The sequence below is a fragment of the Maniola jurtina genome, chromosome 6 (assembly GCF_905333055.1).
Source record: "Maniola jurtina chromosome 6, ilManJurt1.1, whole genome shotgun sequence".
In the NCBI taxonomy this organism is placed as follows: Eukaryota; Metazoa; Arthropoda; class Insecta; order Lepidoptera; family Nymphalidae; genus Maniola; species Maniola jurtina.
The window spans coordinates 8510065-8528332 of record NC_060034.1 but is presented as its reverse complement, the minus strand read 5'-3'; the positions used below and the strand labels follow the sequence as shown (position 1 = coordinate 8528332).

The following is an 18268-nucleotide window of genomic DNA, read 5'->3' as shown; positions in this document are numbered from 1 at the left end:
TTACAATGTTAGCCGTGTTGACTGTTTGATGGGGGAAACCAGGGGAAACCATGGCAGCACTGGGTAGGTAGTGTATTATCTATGAGCACTGGGTTGACCACAGAGTACCAACTTTGCAAACTTTTGTAAATATAGGAGGTTGACGACTTCGTCTGTGTTGGTGTTAGCTGACGGGCGTGCTCTGCCTTTTTGGAGTGTTTTTTTTTTTTTGTTAAAACTGACTGGAAAGCGCTCTAAGGGGGTGCTGTGCGTATGTCGGCAAGCGCCGGCACAAACGGGGTCCATACTTGTATAGTTTAACTAACTCGTTACAAATAACTACAACCTTGACATTGGCTAATCTTTGTAAAGCCAGACGAGAGAGAGGAAAAAAAAGATGTTGACAGGTGTCAGTTGTTGACTGTTGTTATGTTTTGTTTTTGTTTGGAGTTTGGACTATTTTTGACAAAACAAAAATCCGCCCAAAAAGATTTGAGATAAGCCATAAAAAAGTGCCAAAAGCTTTCTTAATTGAACTTATTATTAGAAGGTAATTTCTAATCAATTTGCAAGTGTTTTCTATAAAGGTCTTGCAAGTAAAGGTGGAAATATCTGTCATAATCTGGTCACTGATTTTTAGAGCTTTCTCCGCTACGGGTTACGGTGTCACCGCCTTATAAATGACTTCTGAAAAGGATCCACTAGCTAGTGAGAGATCTGGAACCGTGAGGGAAGTCGGAAACCATGCAATTTGGAGTTTATCTTCTTGCAAACCAGGTGAGTTAAACACATTCTTAGCTGTCAGTTAATTTATGTGCCTATGATTTATTTCATTACGAGCCTTCGAGCATAGTCAAACTTCCTATCAATGTAATTCCTTGTGATTAATTTAGTTTGGTGTGTTGTTTAAATAACGTGACTTAATCTATTGCAGGCTTTGGTATTGATCAATTACGAGATGATTGTATGGACACTTATTGGCAATCAGATGGCCAGTTACCTCACTTAGTCAATATTCAATTTCAAAGAAAAACTATGGTTTCGCATATTTACATTTATACTGATTATAAGTTGGATGAGAGTTACACTCCTAGTAGAATATCTATAAGAGCTGGAACACATTTTAATGACTTACAGGAGATAGAAGTGATTGAATTAATCGAACCCAGTGGTAAGGATTAGTTTAACTTTGTTTTGTATAATAAGTACCTATTCTGATTGAAATACTTCAGCGGACTCATCACTACACTTCATAATATAAAGTCAGCTAGTCACATCTGTGTAGACTGTAAAAGTGCTAATCTGAATTGATCATATTATAAAATCTATAAAGAAAATAGTTTGAAAATACCTACTTACTATTCTCATAAATTACTAAATCAATTTTATCCAAGTTTTTCACCTATTAGAAATAATTTAAAATGTCCCCTATCTCAATATAATGAAAACAAAGAATGAATAATTGAATAGACTAATCTTTTATGGTAATGTATGACAAATTAATCAATTATTTTCTTTTAAAGGCTGGGAAATGATACCAATTAAGGATATTCATGATAGACCTATCAGAACTTACATGATACAAATAGCTGTATTGAGCAATCATCAGAATGGAAGAGACACACATATGAGACAAATAAAAATACACTCCCCATGTGAACCAACTTCATTCGATATTAACAAGTTTAGAAATTTTTCAACTGTACAATTTCAGCAGTATGCCACAATTCGATAATTTTCACTTACAATTATTAATTAATTAATTAATTACTATATATGTACATTAAATTTATAGTACACAACTGCAGCCAATAGGGCAGTTATGGCAGTTGTGAACTACAAATTTTAACTTTGATTCAAACAATGCACTTATCACAACCTGGGAGGGTCCAAATAGGCTGATACTCTAAAGTCTAAGTTAAAACATAAAGTTATGGCAACAGTACCATAATTATTATTTTAAATTCAGCCAATTAATCATTGTGATGATTGCAATGTACTAATCACAAGTTTTGCAAACAGCTACTGATTTCCAAATAAATGATTGTTTGAAAAAGGTTTTTAATTTTTGAAGTTCATCAATCTGAGCCTTCACTTTCCTCGCTTGCTTCTTGAAGCCATTCAAAGAACTTGATTACTGATGATTGTCCAGCAAGAACACTTTCGTTTTCTTTCAAATCTCTGTGCCATTCTATCAAAGAATCCTCATCAACAACATCAAATTCATACAGTAAGTGGATAATTTGCCCAGCTTTTCCATCTAGCCATTCATTTTTAATACAACTATCCTGAAAAATAATGTTATAATTGCTTAATACATTGTTAATTTTTGTTAAAAAAGGCCCGACAAGTACGAGTTAAACTCGAGAAGAGAGTGTACCATAGACTTCATAAAGGTTTTTCTGTATTTTATTAGAAAAAGGACGGACAAAAAAAATTAAGAATTACTCACTTCTACAGCTCTCAAACAATCCATAATAGAGGATTTACTTTTGATATAATTAGAAATTACTGGACGAAAAAATTTAATTATATCTTTCACAGTATTGAGTACACTTTTACTATCAACCAATACTGGCATAGAGAGAAGTGCTCTAATGACATAGAAGTTCACTTCATGCAACTGTATATTGTAGGCATATCTTGATGAATTGATTTCCAATATAAGATAATCACATTTGAGTTTCTCTTCATAACCTCTAGCTAAACTATCTATAACTTCTTGAAGGAATACTGAAATGAAAGAATTGAAATGGTTATTGTTCTCAAAGCAGTATGAAATTTAAAATATTTTCTGTATTTGCTAATTAAAGCAAAATGTTAATTTGAAAAGAAAATAATAATTATTTCTTTAATTATTCCCAACTTACTATTAGTATCTTCAGGTACTGGAGATTCAGGTAAAGAGGAAACAGCACTACTGTCGTCAGAATAAAATGATTCGCTGTCACTCCATTCCTTTTCAAAACCCACAAACTCATCTTCTCCATCTCCTGATGACTCATTCTCCCACTCTGTTCCACTTTCAGATGTTGATTTTAAAAGTGTTTTATCTGCAAGGAAATGAGTATGTATATCATATTAATGTATCATAATTAATATATCATAATAATGAATAATTCATCTTAATTTGTTAAAATTGTATTTGCAATACCCTGACAGGGTCTCATGTATTTAGCTTTTAGCTTTAAGCACCCACCATCAATTAATTAATTAACACTATTATGTACTTACCGTTCTCAGTTTTCAATTCTTCAAATATGTGCCCTTTGTGTTTACTATCAGCATCTATACATACATTAGAAGCAGCTATAACACCTTCTAAATTACAATTTTCTTCAACTGTGCAGCTACTGTCAATAAAGCTGTTCAGTATTTTACTATTATCTTTAATTACTACATTGTTCATAATGTGACTGCCTTGGATTTCAACATTATTTCCAATTTTACAGTTATTGCCAATCATAGATCTGGATACTAATGACATATCACTGATGTGTGTTCCATCTCCGATTAGAACATCCTCTTTTAATGTACAAGATCTGAAATTCAGAAATAAGTAGTTCAAATAAACTGCAACATTGATTTTTTTAAGTTTTCAAATAGTTACCTGCTTAAAGTTGAGTTAATCTTTCTAAAGTTGTGTTTGCCCATAAACATATAGCTGTTTTTATAAAATGAACCAGTTTCAATTGACAATGGGTATGCCCAGTTGTGTAATATATCCCAACTAAAATATAAAATCAAAGTAACATGTAGAAATTTCTTAACAAATATATTCATAAACAGAATACGTAGCTATAAATAAGTCTCACCAAACAATTTGATAAGTTTTCCAGTTTGTTATGGCTGCAGCATACTGATTTTCTTTTGTTAATGTGTAATATAAGGTACTTGCTAAAATGTCTTCATTTATAAGTATTCCATGTATAAAATCATTTCTGGTTTGGAAATCAAAATTATCTGAGAAAAGTGGTGGCACTGATGGAGAACAAAGAGCAATGTTCGCGTCCACTAAATTATGATGTAACTTGACTTCAGAATGTTGTAAAACTATTTCCTGAAAATATAAATCCACACCTCTCATTTATTCCTATAAGATTAAAGAAGTTTCTGAAAATATAGTACACTATGCCTGCAATTGCTAAAATTTTTAAATAAATTAATTCAAATGTATATATAGTTATAAAACCATGGAAACTTAGTTTTTCAAAATGCTGTCTTACCAAAGGCAAAGAAATTGTGGCTTCTTTTGATTTTGGCTTGTATTTCTCATGCATCAAAACTTTCTGTGTATTGCCATCAGCTGCCAATAGAAATGATTTATCATTGCTAATCAAAGGGTGCTCCCAAGCGACTTCTTTATATACAAGGGTCATCGCTGCTCCTTTATCTTTCTTACAGGTTTGCCTGACAAGATAAATGGTTCATTACTAAATTATTTTTTGGGGTGCAATACCCAAAGATGCTCTATAAATTAAGCATGCTCATTTGAGATATAACACTTTTATATGCAACACTGCAAGTTAATGATGGACAGTGCCATCTATACTAATATTATAAAGAGGAAACCTTTGTATTTTTGTATTTTTGTATGTTTGTATTGAATAGGCTCAAAAACTACGGCACCAATTTCAAAATTTCTTTTACCATTACTTACGAGGGATTCTTCCGAATCCGTATAAGCTATATTTTATCCCGGAAAATAGAAAAAATAAACGTCCACCCGTGCGAAGCCGGGGCGGGTTGCTAGTCTATAATATGTGATTTCGTAAACTAATCATTTTTTCCTTTACTCGTGCTTCATGACCTATCTACCTGCCAACTTTCATGATTCTAAATTAAGGGGACGCACCCTTTAGGTTTTTATTCCCTTTTCTTGACGGACAACAGACAGATAATGAAGTGATCCTATAAGGGTTCCTTTTTTCTTTTGAGATATGGGACCTTAAGAAAATTATAAAAACGCCACATCACCAGTCACCACCATTATCTATCTACTTATTAAGTACCTACTTATAAGTAAATATTTTAGATGAAAATAATAAAATATATAAACTTCAATATTACTTAATAAGAATAATAATTACTTGTGTTGCTCTAACAAAGCTGCAAAATTGATATTTGTTATTGTATTTACTCCTAAGAGTACAAAGAATCCACGGACCATGCCAGCAGCATCTATTTCTCTCATAACATCCCCCATAGTCTGACAAATATCTGAAGTCATGATTTGCACGTCCATCATTAAAGTCCATGGAACTTTATCTAATTTACATTTTCTGAAAATTACACATTTATAAATTGACAACAAAAAAAACACTAATTCAGTATGATAACAAGCTTGATAAACAAAAATGTTACGCCATAATTTCCTACTTTATGTGATCCTTAATTTTAGGGCCATCTTGACAGCAAAAAAGTATGGTTTCGCCTACACCTCCAGACACCAGAGATTCCAGTACATAATCTATTAGAGGAACACCTGCAACGGGAAATAAGCCCTACAAGATACAAACAGTAATAAGTTATACTTCGCTTAAAAAAATAGAGATTAGACGCAAACAGTAAACTCACCATAGGTTTGTTATTACAAATTGGAACAAAATTAGTATTGAAAACATCCATTAATACCACTGCTTGAACAACGTTTTCTTTATCGCTTTCCATCTTTTAAATTGGATTATTCTTGAAAATTCAAAAAGTTTTTGGAAAATCTTTTTAGGTTAGGTATTTATATGGGACGGGTTATGTTATGGGTTGATTCGGGTGGCAGTTGACACAGATATTGACATAATAATACAAGTGCGCTAGATAAGGTCTTGTCACTTGTGTGCCATTTTTTTTTAACAGAAAAGAATGCATATTTTTTAATCAAATAAACTTTTATAAGTAGTTTTGAATCGTCAAAATAATTTGCACCGATTCTGAAAGTCGTCCCCACTGAAAAGAACCAGCAAAAAACCCAGTGGTTGCTCTTTTTATATATTCAATTTACATTATTATTATCTATGTCGCGACAATCGCCGCGAATGAATTAATCGTAGTATAAATGTAAATATTAATCACCACAAAATTAAATCACACAATCATAAAATCTAGCAACTCGATGAATATCAGATCAGGAACCCAGTATTATAAATGCGAAAGTATGTCTGTCTGCTAGCTTTTCACAACTCAACTGTTTAACTGATTTTGATGTTTGGTGCAGAATTAATTTACAGCAGCCCGGTCCGGGGACGGACACAGCTACTTTTAACCTCGGGATTTTTAAAACCACATCCGTCTAGTTAGCTGATTTATACTTTTGGTGCAGAGTCAGCTTACATTTCGAGGACGGACATTGGCAACTTATTATCCCGGAAAAGCCTTGGATGAATAAATACGGAAAAGCAAAGAGTTCCTGCGGGATTTTTAAAAAGCTTACATCCACGTGGACGAAACCGTGGCCATCATCTAGTAAGCAATAATAATATAATTGCAGCCTCGCGCATTACTGGAGTGCGTCAAGCCACCAAAGTAGCGAATATTATGCTCTAGACGGATCTGTCCACGAACTTCCAATTTAATTTTGATTTTCACAAGTAGGCTCATGGCATTCTAATGCGCCAACGGCAGTCTTATCTCCACAGGTTGATATAAAAATCTTTACTTGAAAGTGTTTAAGACATGAGTCAAAATAATGAGTTTGACGTGAGTTACTCACGAATTAGTCGATAGTCTGACTAAACTGGACACTAAACTTTCAAGTAAAGATTTTTGTATAAGCTGTGGAGATGATACTGCCATATTTGGCGTTATTAGAATGTCATATGCCTTCTTTTTCGTATTAGTAAATTGCGAAAAACCAAATTAAATTTGAATTTCGCGGGCAGACTCGTGTAGTGTAATAAGAACAGGTTGGTAATCGCGAATCCAGCGTGTATTAATAGCATTAATAGAGGTCAGTGATATGTTCATAATAGACACAAGTTTTGTTTTCAACTGGCGTTACAGCTCTGGGTTCTAACTTTTTGAGCCTGGCACGAATTATAGATCTTGTATTGATATAGATAAAGATGGATCAAGTGTTCCTTATCTTTTATTATTAACTTTCAGAAGCAAAATCAAAAATTAAAGTGAGAGGTCGGACCAACCTGTGAATGTAATACAATCTCTAGCTCTTATTTGGCAGCCAAAGTGAGATAGCGAAAAAGTAGGTAACTATGTAATTTGCTTCTTTGATTAGATATAAGATTTGCTTCGACGCTTCAAATAGCTCGTAAAGCTATATATATATATATATATATATATATATATTTAGTAGCATTCGATCCATCTTTATTACTTACACTCGTGGTTTACAAGTGGTATTTAGATAAGGTATCCTGTACTTCATAATTCCATGATAAAAACTAATTTATTACGGAACGGGTAACTTTAGTAACGAATTACCTAAGTTGTACGTATCTACAGTGAATCCAGGGGTGGCGCTTCAAAAATAAATGGCAAAACCTGTTTAAAACTGTGACTCATTTATAAAGAAATTTTCATTTAAGAGCCCTAAACGCCGCCATCCGATGTCGATGGTAGGTATCATAGCGCGAGTAGGTAACAACCGGCTCGCTCCCCTATTATTTTATGAAAGTACAGTGGGCCGCCGCGCCGATTTAATCGACTATGACAAAATTTTCAATTTTCGAGTTTATAATAAAATAATTTATTTGCTTTTGTGATATAAACCAGGGGTAAGTATATATTATAGATAATTATCTATATTAAAATTATAAAAAGGTAAAGTGTGTAAGTTTGGTTGTAGAGAGTAATCTCTGGAACTACTGAACCGATTTTGAATTTTTTTTCACCAATAGAAAACTACATTAATCCTGAGTGACATAAGCTATTATCTAATTTCAAAAAAAATAGAGATCCTTACGAAAACTTTGATAAGCTACCCGTGCGAAGCCGGGTGGATTGCTATCACACTAATATTATAAAGGCGAAAGTTTGTATGTGTGTGTGTGTGTGAGTATGTTTGTTACTCCTTCACGCAAAAACTACTGGACGGATTTGGCTGAAATTTGGAATGGAGATAGATAATATCCTGGATTAGCACATAGGCTACTTTTTATCCCGGAAAATCAAAGAGTTCCCACGGGATTTCGAAAAACCTAAATCCACGCGGGCGAAGTCGTGGGCATCGGCTAGTCTATGATAAAACTATAAGATTCGTAGAAAAAACTAGATGGTACCTCGTAAAATAAGTTTAATACCGTCCACACGTCATGGTATACTATGGCAGTTCATAGGTTCACGTGAAGGTGATAATGTAACAAAAAACTTTATCGTAGCACGTGGTCAAACAAAGTAGACGTTCCGTCATAAATAAGATGTAATCTGCATGAAAATGCACTTCACGTAAACAAATTTAACGGTAGCACTCAACTAATACGTTTGTGAACCTACAAGAATTTTTTAAATATTTTATAACTGGTTGACGTCCGCAACTTCATCCGCGTGGATTTAGGTTTTTCAAAATCCCGTAGGAACTATTTGATTTTAAGGGTATAATCTATACATGGCTGTAGGCAGGGGGTTTGTACTCCCAACCCCTCCACCCCCTGAAATCCCAGACAACAGGAAATTGTTATTAAAATGCATAATAAATTGTTCTGCGATTTTGTGCTCGCTTCACTCGCGCTGCAATCTGTCTCTGAATAAAATCAAATTTTGGGTAAGAAGATGATCCCTGAAAGGTACTTTCGCTAATATTAATATAGATTTTTTGTAAAAATATAAAAAAGTAGGCTCGCTTCGCTCGCGCGTTTATTGCGCATTACTTGATACCCGGACCTTCACTCACATGGATTTACGTTTTTGCCAATCCAAATAACAAAAATTTCAAAATGGCCACCATGCTAAATAATAAAAATATTAAAAGTTGGTACCTAGGTAAACAGTGTTATATCGTGTACCAAGATACAGAACCCTTCGTGTGTGAGTCCGACTCGCACTTAGTTAGTTTTTTGACCGACCTCCGAAAAACACTCAAGTTAGAAAGAAAAACCCAGTCAAGTGCTAGTCAGACTAGCAAACGAAGGGCTCCGTACCATCGTAAAAGATAAAAACTTTATATACTTTTTGAGGAGGCTCAGTAGTGGGTCAGGAAAGGGGTGATCATGATGACGATGATGTATTTTTAATTTTAGCGAAGGCTTAGGGTTCCGTTGACATTCTTTGGCTGCAGAACCATAAAAATGCCAAAATTTATCTTAGTAAATAAGTAGTTTCGATCTAAATACGTTATAATTTTATCAAGTAAATTTTTATTTACTTCTCGTTTTTGCTCCAATGTGCAAAAACACGGCGAGTCGATCTAAATTTCGCGGGAAATCCTGACGGGGCGACGAGCGGCGTGCGCCTGCTCCGAGAGCCCTTGGCGGAATGAAATTCTAAGCCAGGCCGTGTCTGTATTATATCAGTGACAAAGATCCCATACGATTTTGTATGGGGAATTTTTGTGGAAATATTTAGAATGTTAGAATATTTTTCATTAAATAATGAAAGGACTCAAGTAAAAAATAAGAACGCTAATTCTATTTCATTTTCTTACATTAGTAAAAACGATTTTTGTTTCGTGTTTATTGCAGTAGGCAAATCATATTTACGGAAACTTTACAATGCGTTTTGGTTGATTTTTCGTGATTTTAGCAATGTGTCACATTTTTTCTTTGGATAAATATGGTATTTTCGTCAAATCCGAAAGACTCTAAAAGAAGATCACCTTTTCAACTTACTACACTATTTTTTGTTTCTCAAAACGTTGCTGTTTAATACATTAAATAAGGATAATTCGTGAGCATGTTTAGTGTATAGGACCGTTAAGAAAGCGTCCCACTATGAGAGGTCATAACATGATGAAAATGTACCTAACTAGTTATATTAGTGTATCATATAAATAGATGGTAGTAACTTGACTCATCATAATTTTTTTTTTAATAAGTAACCACAAATTCGCGGTTTTCAGATTTATTTCTTTATTTGTGTTTATTATTCCTTTATTTGTGCTATAAGACCTACACCTACCTGCCAAATTTCATGATTCTAGGTAAACGGGCAGTAGGTACCCTATAGGTTTCTTGACAGACAGATAACAAAGTGATCCGTTTTTTTCCTTTTGAGGTACGGAACCCTAACAATGTTTCCATACATTTGAATCAAATAATATTTTACAGAAAAACGCTAGGTACCTACCTACTTACTAGACTCGTGTTTACAAGTTTCTGTTACCATGGTTCCATCGATCAATGTATGTAGGTGAGTGCTGGGCTCTCGTAAGAGAGCGTAGTAGAGTAGTATACTTCTTGGTACTGGCCAATGGGTACTGATTGTTTGATTTAATTAGGTGTTTTTGTTTAGTATTTCTTTCACTTACTAAGTACAATTTGTACAGTTTGTTTTATTAGAAGCTTGGTATAATAGTTAAAAATGGATTACGATTTAGCACGTATCGATTACACCCTTTGTGGCATAACGTATCCAGACGCTTTAAAAATATTACCAGTTACGGAACAGAAATCACAACAGAAGGTAGGGAAACTAGAGCATCTGCTACATTACATACGCAATATGTATACCTACCTAAGTGCGATAAAGTATTACTAGATTATTGTATTATTCCAGTTCGTGGTAGGAGATAAAAATGGAGTATTGCAATGTCTTAGTATAAAAGATGAAGAACCGGTAGTTCAATTCAAAACGTTGCCAGGAAAATCTATAACATCAGTACAACTTGCATCTTCTTCAGGTAAATTTTCTAATGAAAGGTAAATAAATCTGGTTTTAAAATAAGTACCTATATCAGATGGTGCCTTCCTACTGACGCACGTTTATGATATGTAATTACAGGTAACAGCGTTGATAAAATATTCGCAGCTTCAGGAAACGAAGTAAAAGGCTACACAAAGAAAGGCAAAGTATTTCTCAGTATAGAAACTTCAGTAGCAGAAACCATCACATCTATGTAAATAATTGTACAGATAATAATAATACTTACACATAGTTGTACGGATTTGAACACGGAATAATTTCATAATTTTTGTATTTTAATATTTAGAATTTGCATCTTTAGGTGCGTGTTGGGGAGTGACTTAGTTCTATGTAGTGGTAGAACAGTCACGTTATACAGAGATTTGCAAGAAGTATATTGCTATTTGTGTGATGATAGAGTTCTTGATGCTGTCGCCTTTGCTACGCCAAATGTAAGTACTCAGCGAGTACCTAGTTACACACTACCTACTCTTTACGCACTTAATCAAAACACCTCATGTAAATTCTCATCCCACATTCAATTTTGTCGATTCATAAATCATAATCTTATATTGATGATGCCATAATATTATTTCTTCGTAGAATATTCGAGTACGCCTTCTTGTACTTATTGCTAACAAGGAAGCAGTAATCATTGAAAATGGAAATCTTTACAAGCGCACATACATTGCTGCTGGACCGACTCGTATTACAGTACCATCTTGTTTACATGCTACGGACGTCTGTGCATTTTATGGTGGCGCCGATGGTTCTATTGGACTAATATTTTACGAGGAGTAAGCATTTATTCGTAAACTTGTTTATCGGTCCCGGCTTTGCGTCGTGTATCGTAACCGCAAATTGTGCCGTGCGATAGTTTATGCATAAAAGCCCTTAATGTACCTACTGAAATCGTCTACCTATTAACAAGTTTTGTTAAAAGTTAAAAATTGCTCTGGATGATGTAAAATTTGCTCGAACATTTATTTCCAGGTTTTGTCTTTACTACAGCTTTTCATTTTATCTTCAGATCAGATTTATCCAGCAAATGTTTGGTGGAAGGATGTGGGCTAGGTTCAGTTATGTGCATTGGCTGGTTTTATAACAGTTCAGGCACGCATCTGGCTGTTGGTCGGCACGATGGCTCTATACAACTGTACCTCATTAACACAGACAATTTGAGAGAAAAACCTCGACTAAAATTCACTTATGTGAGTATTTGGTCCAACTCATCCGCATATAGGTAGGAACATATACTTTTTCTGGGTTTTTAAGTTAACCAATACCCTCTTTAAGTTTTCAGGTGAGCCGGTTACGTCAGTATGTGGAGGTTGCATAGGAACTGATGAGCCAGAGTTACTCGCAGCAACTTTTTCGGGAAGAATATTCGGTTTACGATCACGCAGACTTGTCTCAGGAAATATATCCTCAAGTAATACTAAAACAGTAGATGCTTTTGTTACACGTCGTTCAAAGTTGGAGTAAGTTACGATAACCATAATGCTAATACGCAAGTCAAGTTTCAAAATATATAACCAGAAAAAATCAATTCAAAATAAGCATGGACTCAAAGTGGAATCGAAAGTCACACACTAACATTAATTGAAATGTTTTAGGACTGAAATCGCAAGATTAGAAAAACAAACAGTACATGAACGAGAAAAATATCAACGTAATACTCATTCCATGTTCCCCGGAATATCAGCACCGCCTCTGTTGGATATTCAATATGAGGTTTGAAAGCAAAGAGAGTTTAAGTATAAAGAGCTGGCATTGCGACGAAAACCCAGTTTCCTGTTTTTTTTTTTTTAGGTTTTTTTAGGACAATCTAGAGTTCAATAGCTATATTATAACGAAAACTTCGCACTTATTACAACGACCAAATCGCAAATCATTATAGCGGCAGTACCTAGTTCAGCCCTAGCTCAGTAGGTACTTCGGGTAAATAGATATTTAACTTTACGACGGAATTCGACGTAGACGTAAATACGGAATTGGATAAAAAAGTAAATTTAACAACCAATAGTTAACTTTAGCGCGCAAGAGAATCTCAGCCGGGGACATACAAAAGTTAAAAAAAAAAAACCTGTTAACTAATTGCTGGGCAAAGGCCGCCAGTGGCGGTAAAAGCCATTATTTTCTATTTCGACGGCTTAGAGTGAAAACCTCGTAAGTGTAAAAGAAGTAACTTTTCAGGAGGAAGAAAAAACTGCGTGCTGTAAAATTAGAAGCGAGTATTTACGAGTTTCTCATTTAATGTCATAGATGGCGTTACGAGTATCGAATGAACAAATTAGTCAGATCAGGATGTGCGTTGCGAGGTTTTCTTCCTAGAAACGCAATAAAATAAATTTGAGCAAAAATGCATTCCCGAGGTTTTCACTCTAAGACGACGATTTACACCCGGCTGGCGTATTCCAAGTCTAACACGCAACTTTCGCGAAATCGTCTTCCCAACTTTTGAATGGTCTTCCAGGTCCTCGCTTCTGTTACTATTACTGAGACTATTATACTATAAATACAAACACTACAGTAAGTAGGGTCGACTATATTTTCGCTACTCTGTAAGTTCTGTGACACGCACAACAGACAGTCAAAGATGCTCAAGGCCGAAGGGGCTCAAGGCCAGAGGGCCTCAAGTTTAGAGGGGCTCAAGGTCAGAGGGCCTTACGTGTTTCAGCTAGCAGCTACTTTTTTACCTTTTAAGTCAGTTAAGGAAAAATAGATTGTACCTATCTCAAGTATGGCAAGTATGCCAGTGCGGGGTGGATGCAGACGGCAGAGGGGCGGCCAGCAGAAACCGAACTATTGCACTTCAATTGCGCTTCACAGTTGTTTAAAATTTCTTGCACTAGTAGATAACTACATTGTCTCCTCGAGTGTTTAATTATATCACGCGGAAGAGGTCGTAGGCAAAAGCTAGTACCTACATAATATATTTCGATAATAATTTTTTTACTTTTTAGTGTTATTGAAGTCGGTTTTTTTAAATTTTTTTATTTGGAAAGCTTTCAGGAGCGACACGCAATAGTTGGCAAGAAGCAAAAATAATATCTGCAGTTGCTTTGGATATGCTCTTTATATACTGTGCTAACAAACTTGATATACAGACAGATAGTGCCGCCGTACTTAGCGTGTGTTCAGCACAGGTAAATAGTTTTCCCTTTCCGTACCTAAGTGCCAGAAGCGACTTGTGCGGCACGTCGCGCGCTGCAGGCCGCGCGCGTTTACGAGGCGCGACAACACGTGCGAAAGGACGCGGCTAATTAACTGTCTCAAAATAAAGGGTCGAAGAGATCGCAGCGCTCTTGTTTTATTACAACCGCCGCAAAAAAGCGAAACGTAGATACTAGGTACATCCTTTATTTTTAATTCAAAACCATGCAAAAACGTGCCCGCGCGGCAAGACGTCGCGCGCATTTTCTCATTCAACAAGTTGCGCGCGACAGCTTAACCGTGCCGCGCAAGTGGGTTTTGCACCAGGGGATTCCATATAGAAAATAAAATCGCGCGACGTGTCACACAAGTGGGTTATAGCACTTAGCTCTCATGTACCTACCTAAATACGCTTGTTATCGTGAATGAACCGCAGTGAAGTGTTTCCTTAGGCTTAATTATCCCAAATTCTTAATGCCTCCATATATGGTAGAGGACTTATTGAAGTAGGTAGATTATATTAATTTAATAAATATTATATTTAATTTAGAAATTCTACTCTCAAAGTATATCTATTTCACAGGAATCAAAAAACACAGAGCTTCTTGCAACAGTGAGATGTCAAGCAGGTACTAGACGACTCTGGTTACGTATGCGCGTGCTATCTTTGGGGGAGACGCACATGGAGGGCACGCGGGTTCTCATTTACATATTGCCGGCTGGTGCTCCAAGAGTAGCGCGATTAATTAAGCTACATTTGCCAACTTTACCACACTACTCTAAATATAAACCATTAGAAGTGGAAGATAAAAATTGGTAATCCTTTTCACTAACATAGTGTTCAGACAACTATAGTAAAAGTCAAGACTCGTGGCAGTCGCGGCCATAAAACTTGCAAAAGGCATCGGCAGGCACTTGGAGCGACCACGGCGAGCATTCTTAAGAGTCAAGGTAATACCGAATACGATCCACCAAAGCCTCTCCGTGATTTTCCGTGATAAACGTCTCCTGGATGACTAATATTAATTCTAGCTGACGTCCGCGACTTTGTCCGCGTGGATTTAGGTTTTTCGAAATCCCGTCGGAACTCTTTGATTTTCCGGGATAAAAAGTAGCCTATGTGCTAATCCAAGATATTATCTATCTCCATTCTGAATTTCAGCCAAATCCGTCCGGTGATTTTTGCGTGAAGGAGTAACAAACATACACACAAACTTTCGCCTTTATAATATTAGTGTGAAGTGTGATAATCGTAACGTCTGCTCGTAATTTTTATACCTACCTTTTCTGGGTTGGTGAATGATAGTGATGATACTTATCGATATAATACATATCTATGACAGTTGCACAAACCTAGAGCTTAATTAGTTTATGGCCACGGCCTGCGACTACCACGAGTCTTGATAACTAGGTACTATACCTAAGCCTTTTTATACGTTACATTTAAAAATTAAATATAACGTTTTTTGTAGTTCTTGGTGTGAGATGCGTGTGTCAGGAGGTTTTTCAGTAGCTGAAATGACATCCTGGTTAGCAGAAGCTCTTCCGGGAGAATTACCTCGCCCAGCTAATAATGTAGCTTTTGCACGTTCTCACAATATTCTCGGAACATCGCTTATTTGTCGATATCAGTAAGTTAAAAAGTTGTGAGAAACAGTTAAGTAGGTATAGTAATTAGTATAGTTGGTGATAGGACCTGCTTGGTTATTATTTTCAAAGGACGATGATGTTCAAGCAGTGAAAAAGTATAGTCACGACTAATCTCACCGTATAGGAGATACCACAGAAATCCTATTATTATTATCAATTCTATGGGAGATACAGTAGTCTGGCGCTTTTGATCTCGTGGTAAATGTCCCGGCATTACTATGGAGATCCCGGGTCGCTTGTTATAATACTGGTTACCTACCGCACGATTGCTGTCTAGACTCTAGACGGCTTCGTCGAACCTCTGGTAGGGGATAACATCTATCCTTAACTATCCTTACTCTTTGCCCGCGCCATGATCTCGCTGTCACGCATCACACAGCTTCAACTGTGAAGATATTATATGGCACTAAAACTACCTGCCTGAACTGCCAGACCTTTCCAAGACTCGATTTGTGATTTCACTTTGTAGGTCACAAGTTTGTAATAAGAATGCCTAGTATGTTTGGGCCGCTTGATGTTAATTGTATTTATGGATAGTATTCTTAAGTTGAAATCTATAGAGCGTACTTTGACATTGCTTAACTAAGTTTCAGTTAAAACGAGACAGATTTATACCAAGCGGTATAACGCTGTCTCGTTTTAACGGTGTCTTAAGTGTGAGCAAAGCCAGTGTGCTCTACAGATCTCAGCCTTAGATTCTTTCTACATCAAATCAATATTATTCACAGTGTGCATAATAGAGTTTACAATTTCGTTATTTTATTACTTAGTTATAATAATTATTTATAAGAGGGATTTTTTTTTTCAGAAGAGGCCTGGCGGTTTTTAAGTCGGACAACATATCCACGATAGCAGTACTAAAAGATGTTATTTCTAACTGTTGCGTAAAGCGTAGTATACGAGCTGATGTATCATGTGGTTTGTATACCATGTAAACCTATAGGTATTCCATAAGTACTTACCTGCAACACGTGCAAACTAACAAAGGGAAACTGTTTATTTATGTGTTTTATTTATATTTATGAAAAACATATAGAAAGTATGGGGAAAAAATTATACTATACTTAGTATTTTAAATAGAAAGATACCTATTTAGTGTCATTGTTGTGCAGTCATTTGAATACTTCGTTACATTTTCAGATATTCCCGAAAATTACTGTATCATATCATTTAATAATATCAAAGAAAAATTTAAAATGGAATACAACAAAAACAAGGAAATTGAGATACAGAAAGCAATAAGGTTAAGCTAATTACATGTTGCAACTTTATTAGAAACTTATATTTTGTTGTCACGTATGTATATTATTCATTAAAACATTAGAAAAGGGAAGGAAAACTACCTTTCTTCAAAAAGAAGGCACACCATGTCCTCAGATGTTTATTCTGGTCCATTAGGCTGTTAGTTCAATAGTCAGGGTGATGACTATTAGTCAAATCAGGAACTTTTTGTCAAATGTGTTTAGTATGGCAGCTTATGAATAACATACATATATGAACATATCCATGCATATATGCAACATATACATATATGTGACATCATAAAAATTTGACCTATTTTGAATAATAAACATTTAATAATAATTTAAAATGTCTAGCTTTAAAACTAACAGTGGACATGGATTTGATGAATTTTGGAAGACCCTCTATTTAATATAATATCCTAAGAAATAATTTATTTTTGACATAGGCATCATCCCAATTGATTGGGCAATCTGGAAATTAATCTGCTCTGTTTGACTGCTCTGTTTAACCCATTGGAAACGAAAATATATTTAAAGATATATTTAGAAATATAGAAAAGTTAATTAGATATTCAGAGATACCTAAATGACTTTAATATAATTATGTCACAACTATTTCTAGGTCTTTAGATTTGAACGATGTTTCAAAAAATGATGAAAACCAACAAATGCTATGCAAGGACTACCTGAAAATATTGCAACAATCAGATGATGAAGTCGAAGAAACAAATTTTGAAGAATTAATAGGTAAGATAGGAGACAGAGACCAGAGACCAGAGACCTCAAAAAATAGTAAAATAAGTCAATATATTTTGATTTATTTTATATTAAGTAAACTTATTTTGCAGAAACCGTGAAGAGTTGGTATATGGATTGGTGCAAATTATCATTGAATCATTTCCACAGTAACGAAATAATGACACTTCAAAATGCTCTGGAAATATGTAAGGTGGAAGATGTAGAGGAAATTTTAACTTTTAAACATTAAAGTACTGTGAAGTACCTATACTTGTTTTTTTAATAATATACTTACATGATATTAATTATACACATATAATTGTATCAGGCATCACAGACAGTAGTCAATCATCGGGTGACTACTATTAAATTATAAATATTATATGAATGGCATCATATCTGCACATTAATTGGTTTGACCTATTGGATATAAAAAAAAGGGGCGATCAGCACACGTATCTGCGATGCGATCCACGCGGCAATAAATAGAGAGTGATGGAGGAACATGGTAACAAAGATTGCATCTAAGGGGAGCCATGATTCTCAAAATTGAGGAGACAAAGTAGGAAGATTGGTTATGAAATCATTCTATAGGAATTGTGGGGCATATAGTTCATTGTACCAAATTGAGATACTTTGGTTTGAATATACCAACCTTACATAAGTTTTAAAAAGAAATATGTATGTATAAGAAAGGTTCTTCGAGTTTCAGT

At 35.1% G+C, this 18268-nt stretch overlaps 3 protein-coding genes across 8 annotated transcripts; 2 read left to right on the top strand and 1 right to left on the bottom strand.

Annotated features, from left to right (window-relative positions):
- Positions 1–373: 373 nt before the first annotated feature.
- LOC123866171 (anaphase-promoting complex subunit 10) lies at positions 374–1952 on the top strand. Of its 2 annotated transcripts, none has more exons than XM_045907567.1 (4): positions 374–529; positions 620–756; positions 914–1150; positions 1503–1952. In XM_045907567.1, exons 2-4 carry the CDS (start codon positions 660–662, stop codon positions 1712–1714), a joined length of 546 nt encoding a protein of 181 aa, XP_045763523.1. In that variant the 5' UTR covers positions 374–529; positions 620–659; the 3' UTR covers positions 1715–1952. The 2 variants fall into 2 exon arrangements, with proteins under 2 accessions (XP_045763523.1, XP_045763524.1); XM_045907568.1 differs by having other exon boundaries at positions 425–491; positions 567–756.
- On the bottom strand, positions 1631–5767 carry LOC123866166 (translation initiation factor eIF-2B subunit epsilon). Of its 3 annotated transcripts, none has more exons than XM_045907554.1 (10): positions 5557–5767; positions 5359–5483; positions 5070–5261; positions 4206–4389; positions 3795–4039; positions 3590–3709; positions 3214–3521; positions 2850–3032; positions 2432–2712; positions 1631–2267 (listed from the first exon to the last, which is right to left on the bottom strand). In XM_045907554.1, exons 1-10 carry the CDS (start codon positions 5647–5649, stop codon positions 2058–2060), a joined length of 1941 nt encoding a protein of 646 aa, XP_045763510.1. In that variant the 5' UTR covers positions 5650–5767; the 3' UTR covers positions 1631–2057. The 3 variants fall into 3 exon arrangements, with proteins under 3 accessions (XP_045763510.1, XP_045763511.1, XP_045763512.1); XM_045907555.1 differs by having other exon boundaries at positions 5359–5464; positions 5557–5717; XM_045907556.1 differs by lacking the exon at positions 5359–5483 and having other exon boundaries at positions 5557–5638.
- A 4388-nt stretch (positions 5768–10155) lies between these two features.
- On the top strand, positions 10156–17821 carry LOC123866163 (Bardet-Biedl syndrome 7 protein homolog). Of its 3 annotated transcripts, none has more exons than XM_045907547.1 (16): positions 10156–10267; positions 10441–10548; positions 10642–10765; positions 10867–10981; positions 11090–11219; positions 11371–11564; positions 11798–11978; positions 12064–12248; positions 12384–12501; positions 13776–13916; positions 14507–14739; positions 15396–15554; positions 16382–16491; positions 16714–16816; positions 17440–17564; positions 17666–17821. In XM_045907547.1, the coding sequence occupies exons 1-16, from the start codon at positions 10250–10252 to the stop codon at positions 17803–17805; spliced, it is 2184 nt and encodes a 727-aa protein (XP_045763503.1). In that variant the 5' UTR covers positions 10156–10249; the 3' UTR covers positions 17806–17821. The 3 variants fall into 3 exon arrangements, with proteins under 3 accessions (XP_045763503.1, XP_045763504.1, XP_045763505.1); XM_045907548.1 differs by having other exon boundaries at positions 10156–10275; positions 10364–10548; XM_045907549.1 differs by lacking the exon at positions 13776–13916.
- The last annotated feature ends 447 nt before the right edge of the window (positions 17822–18268 follow it).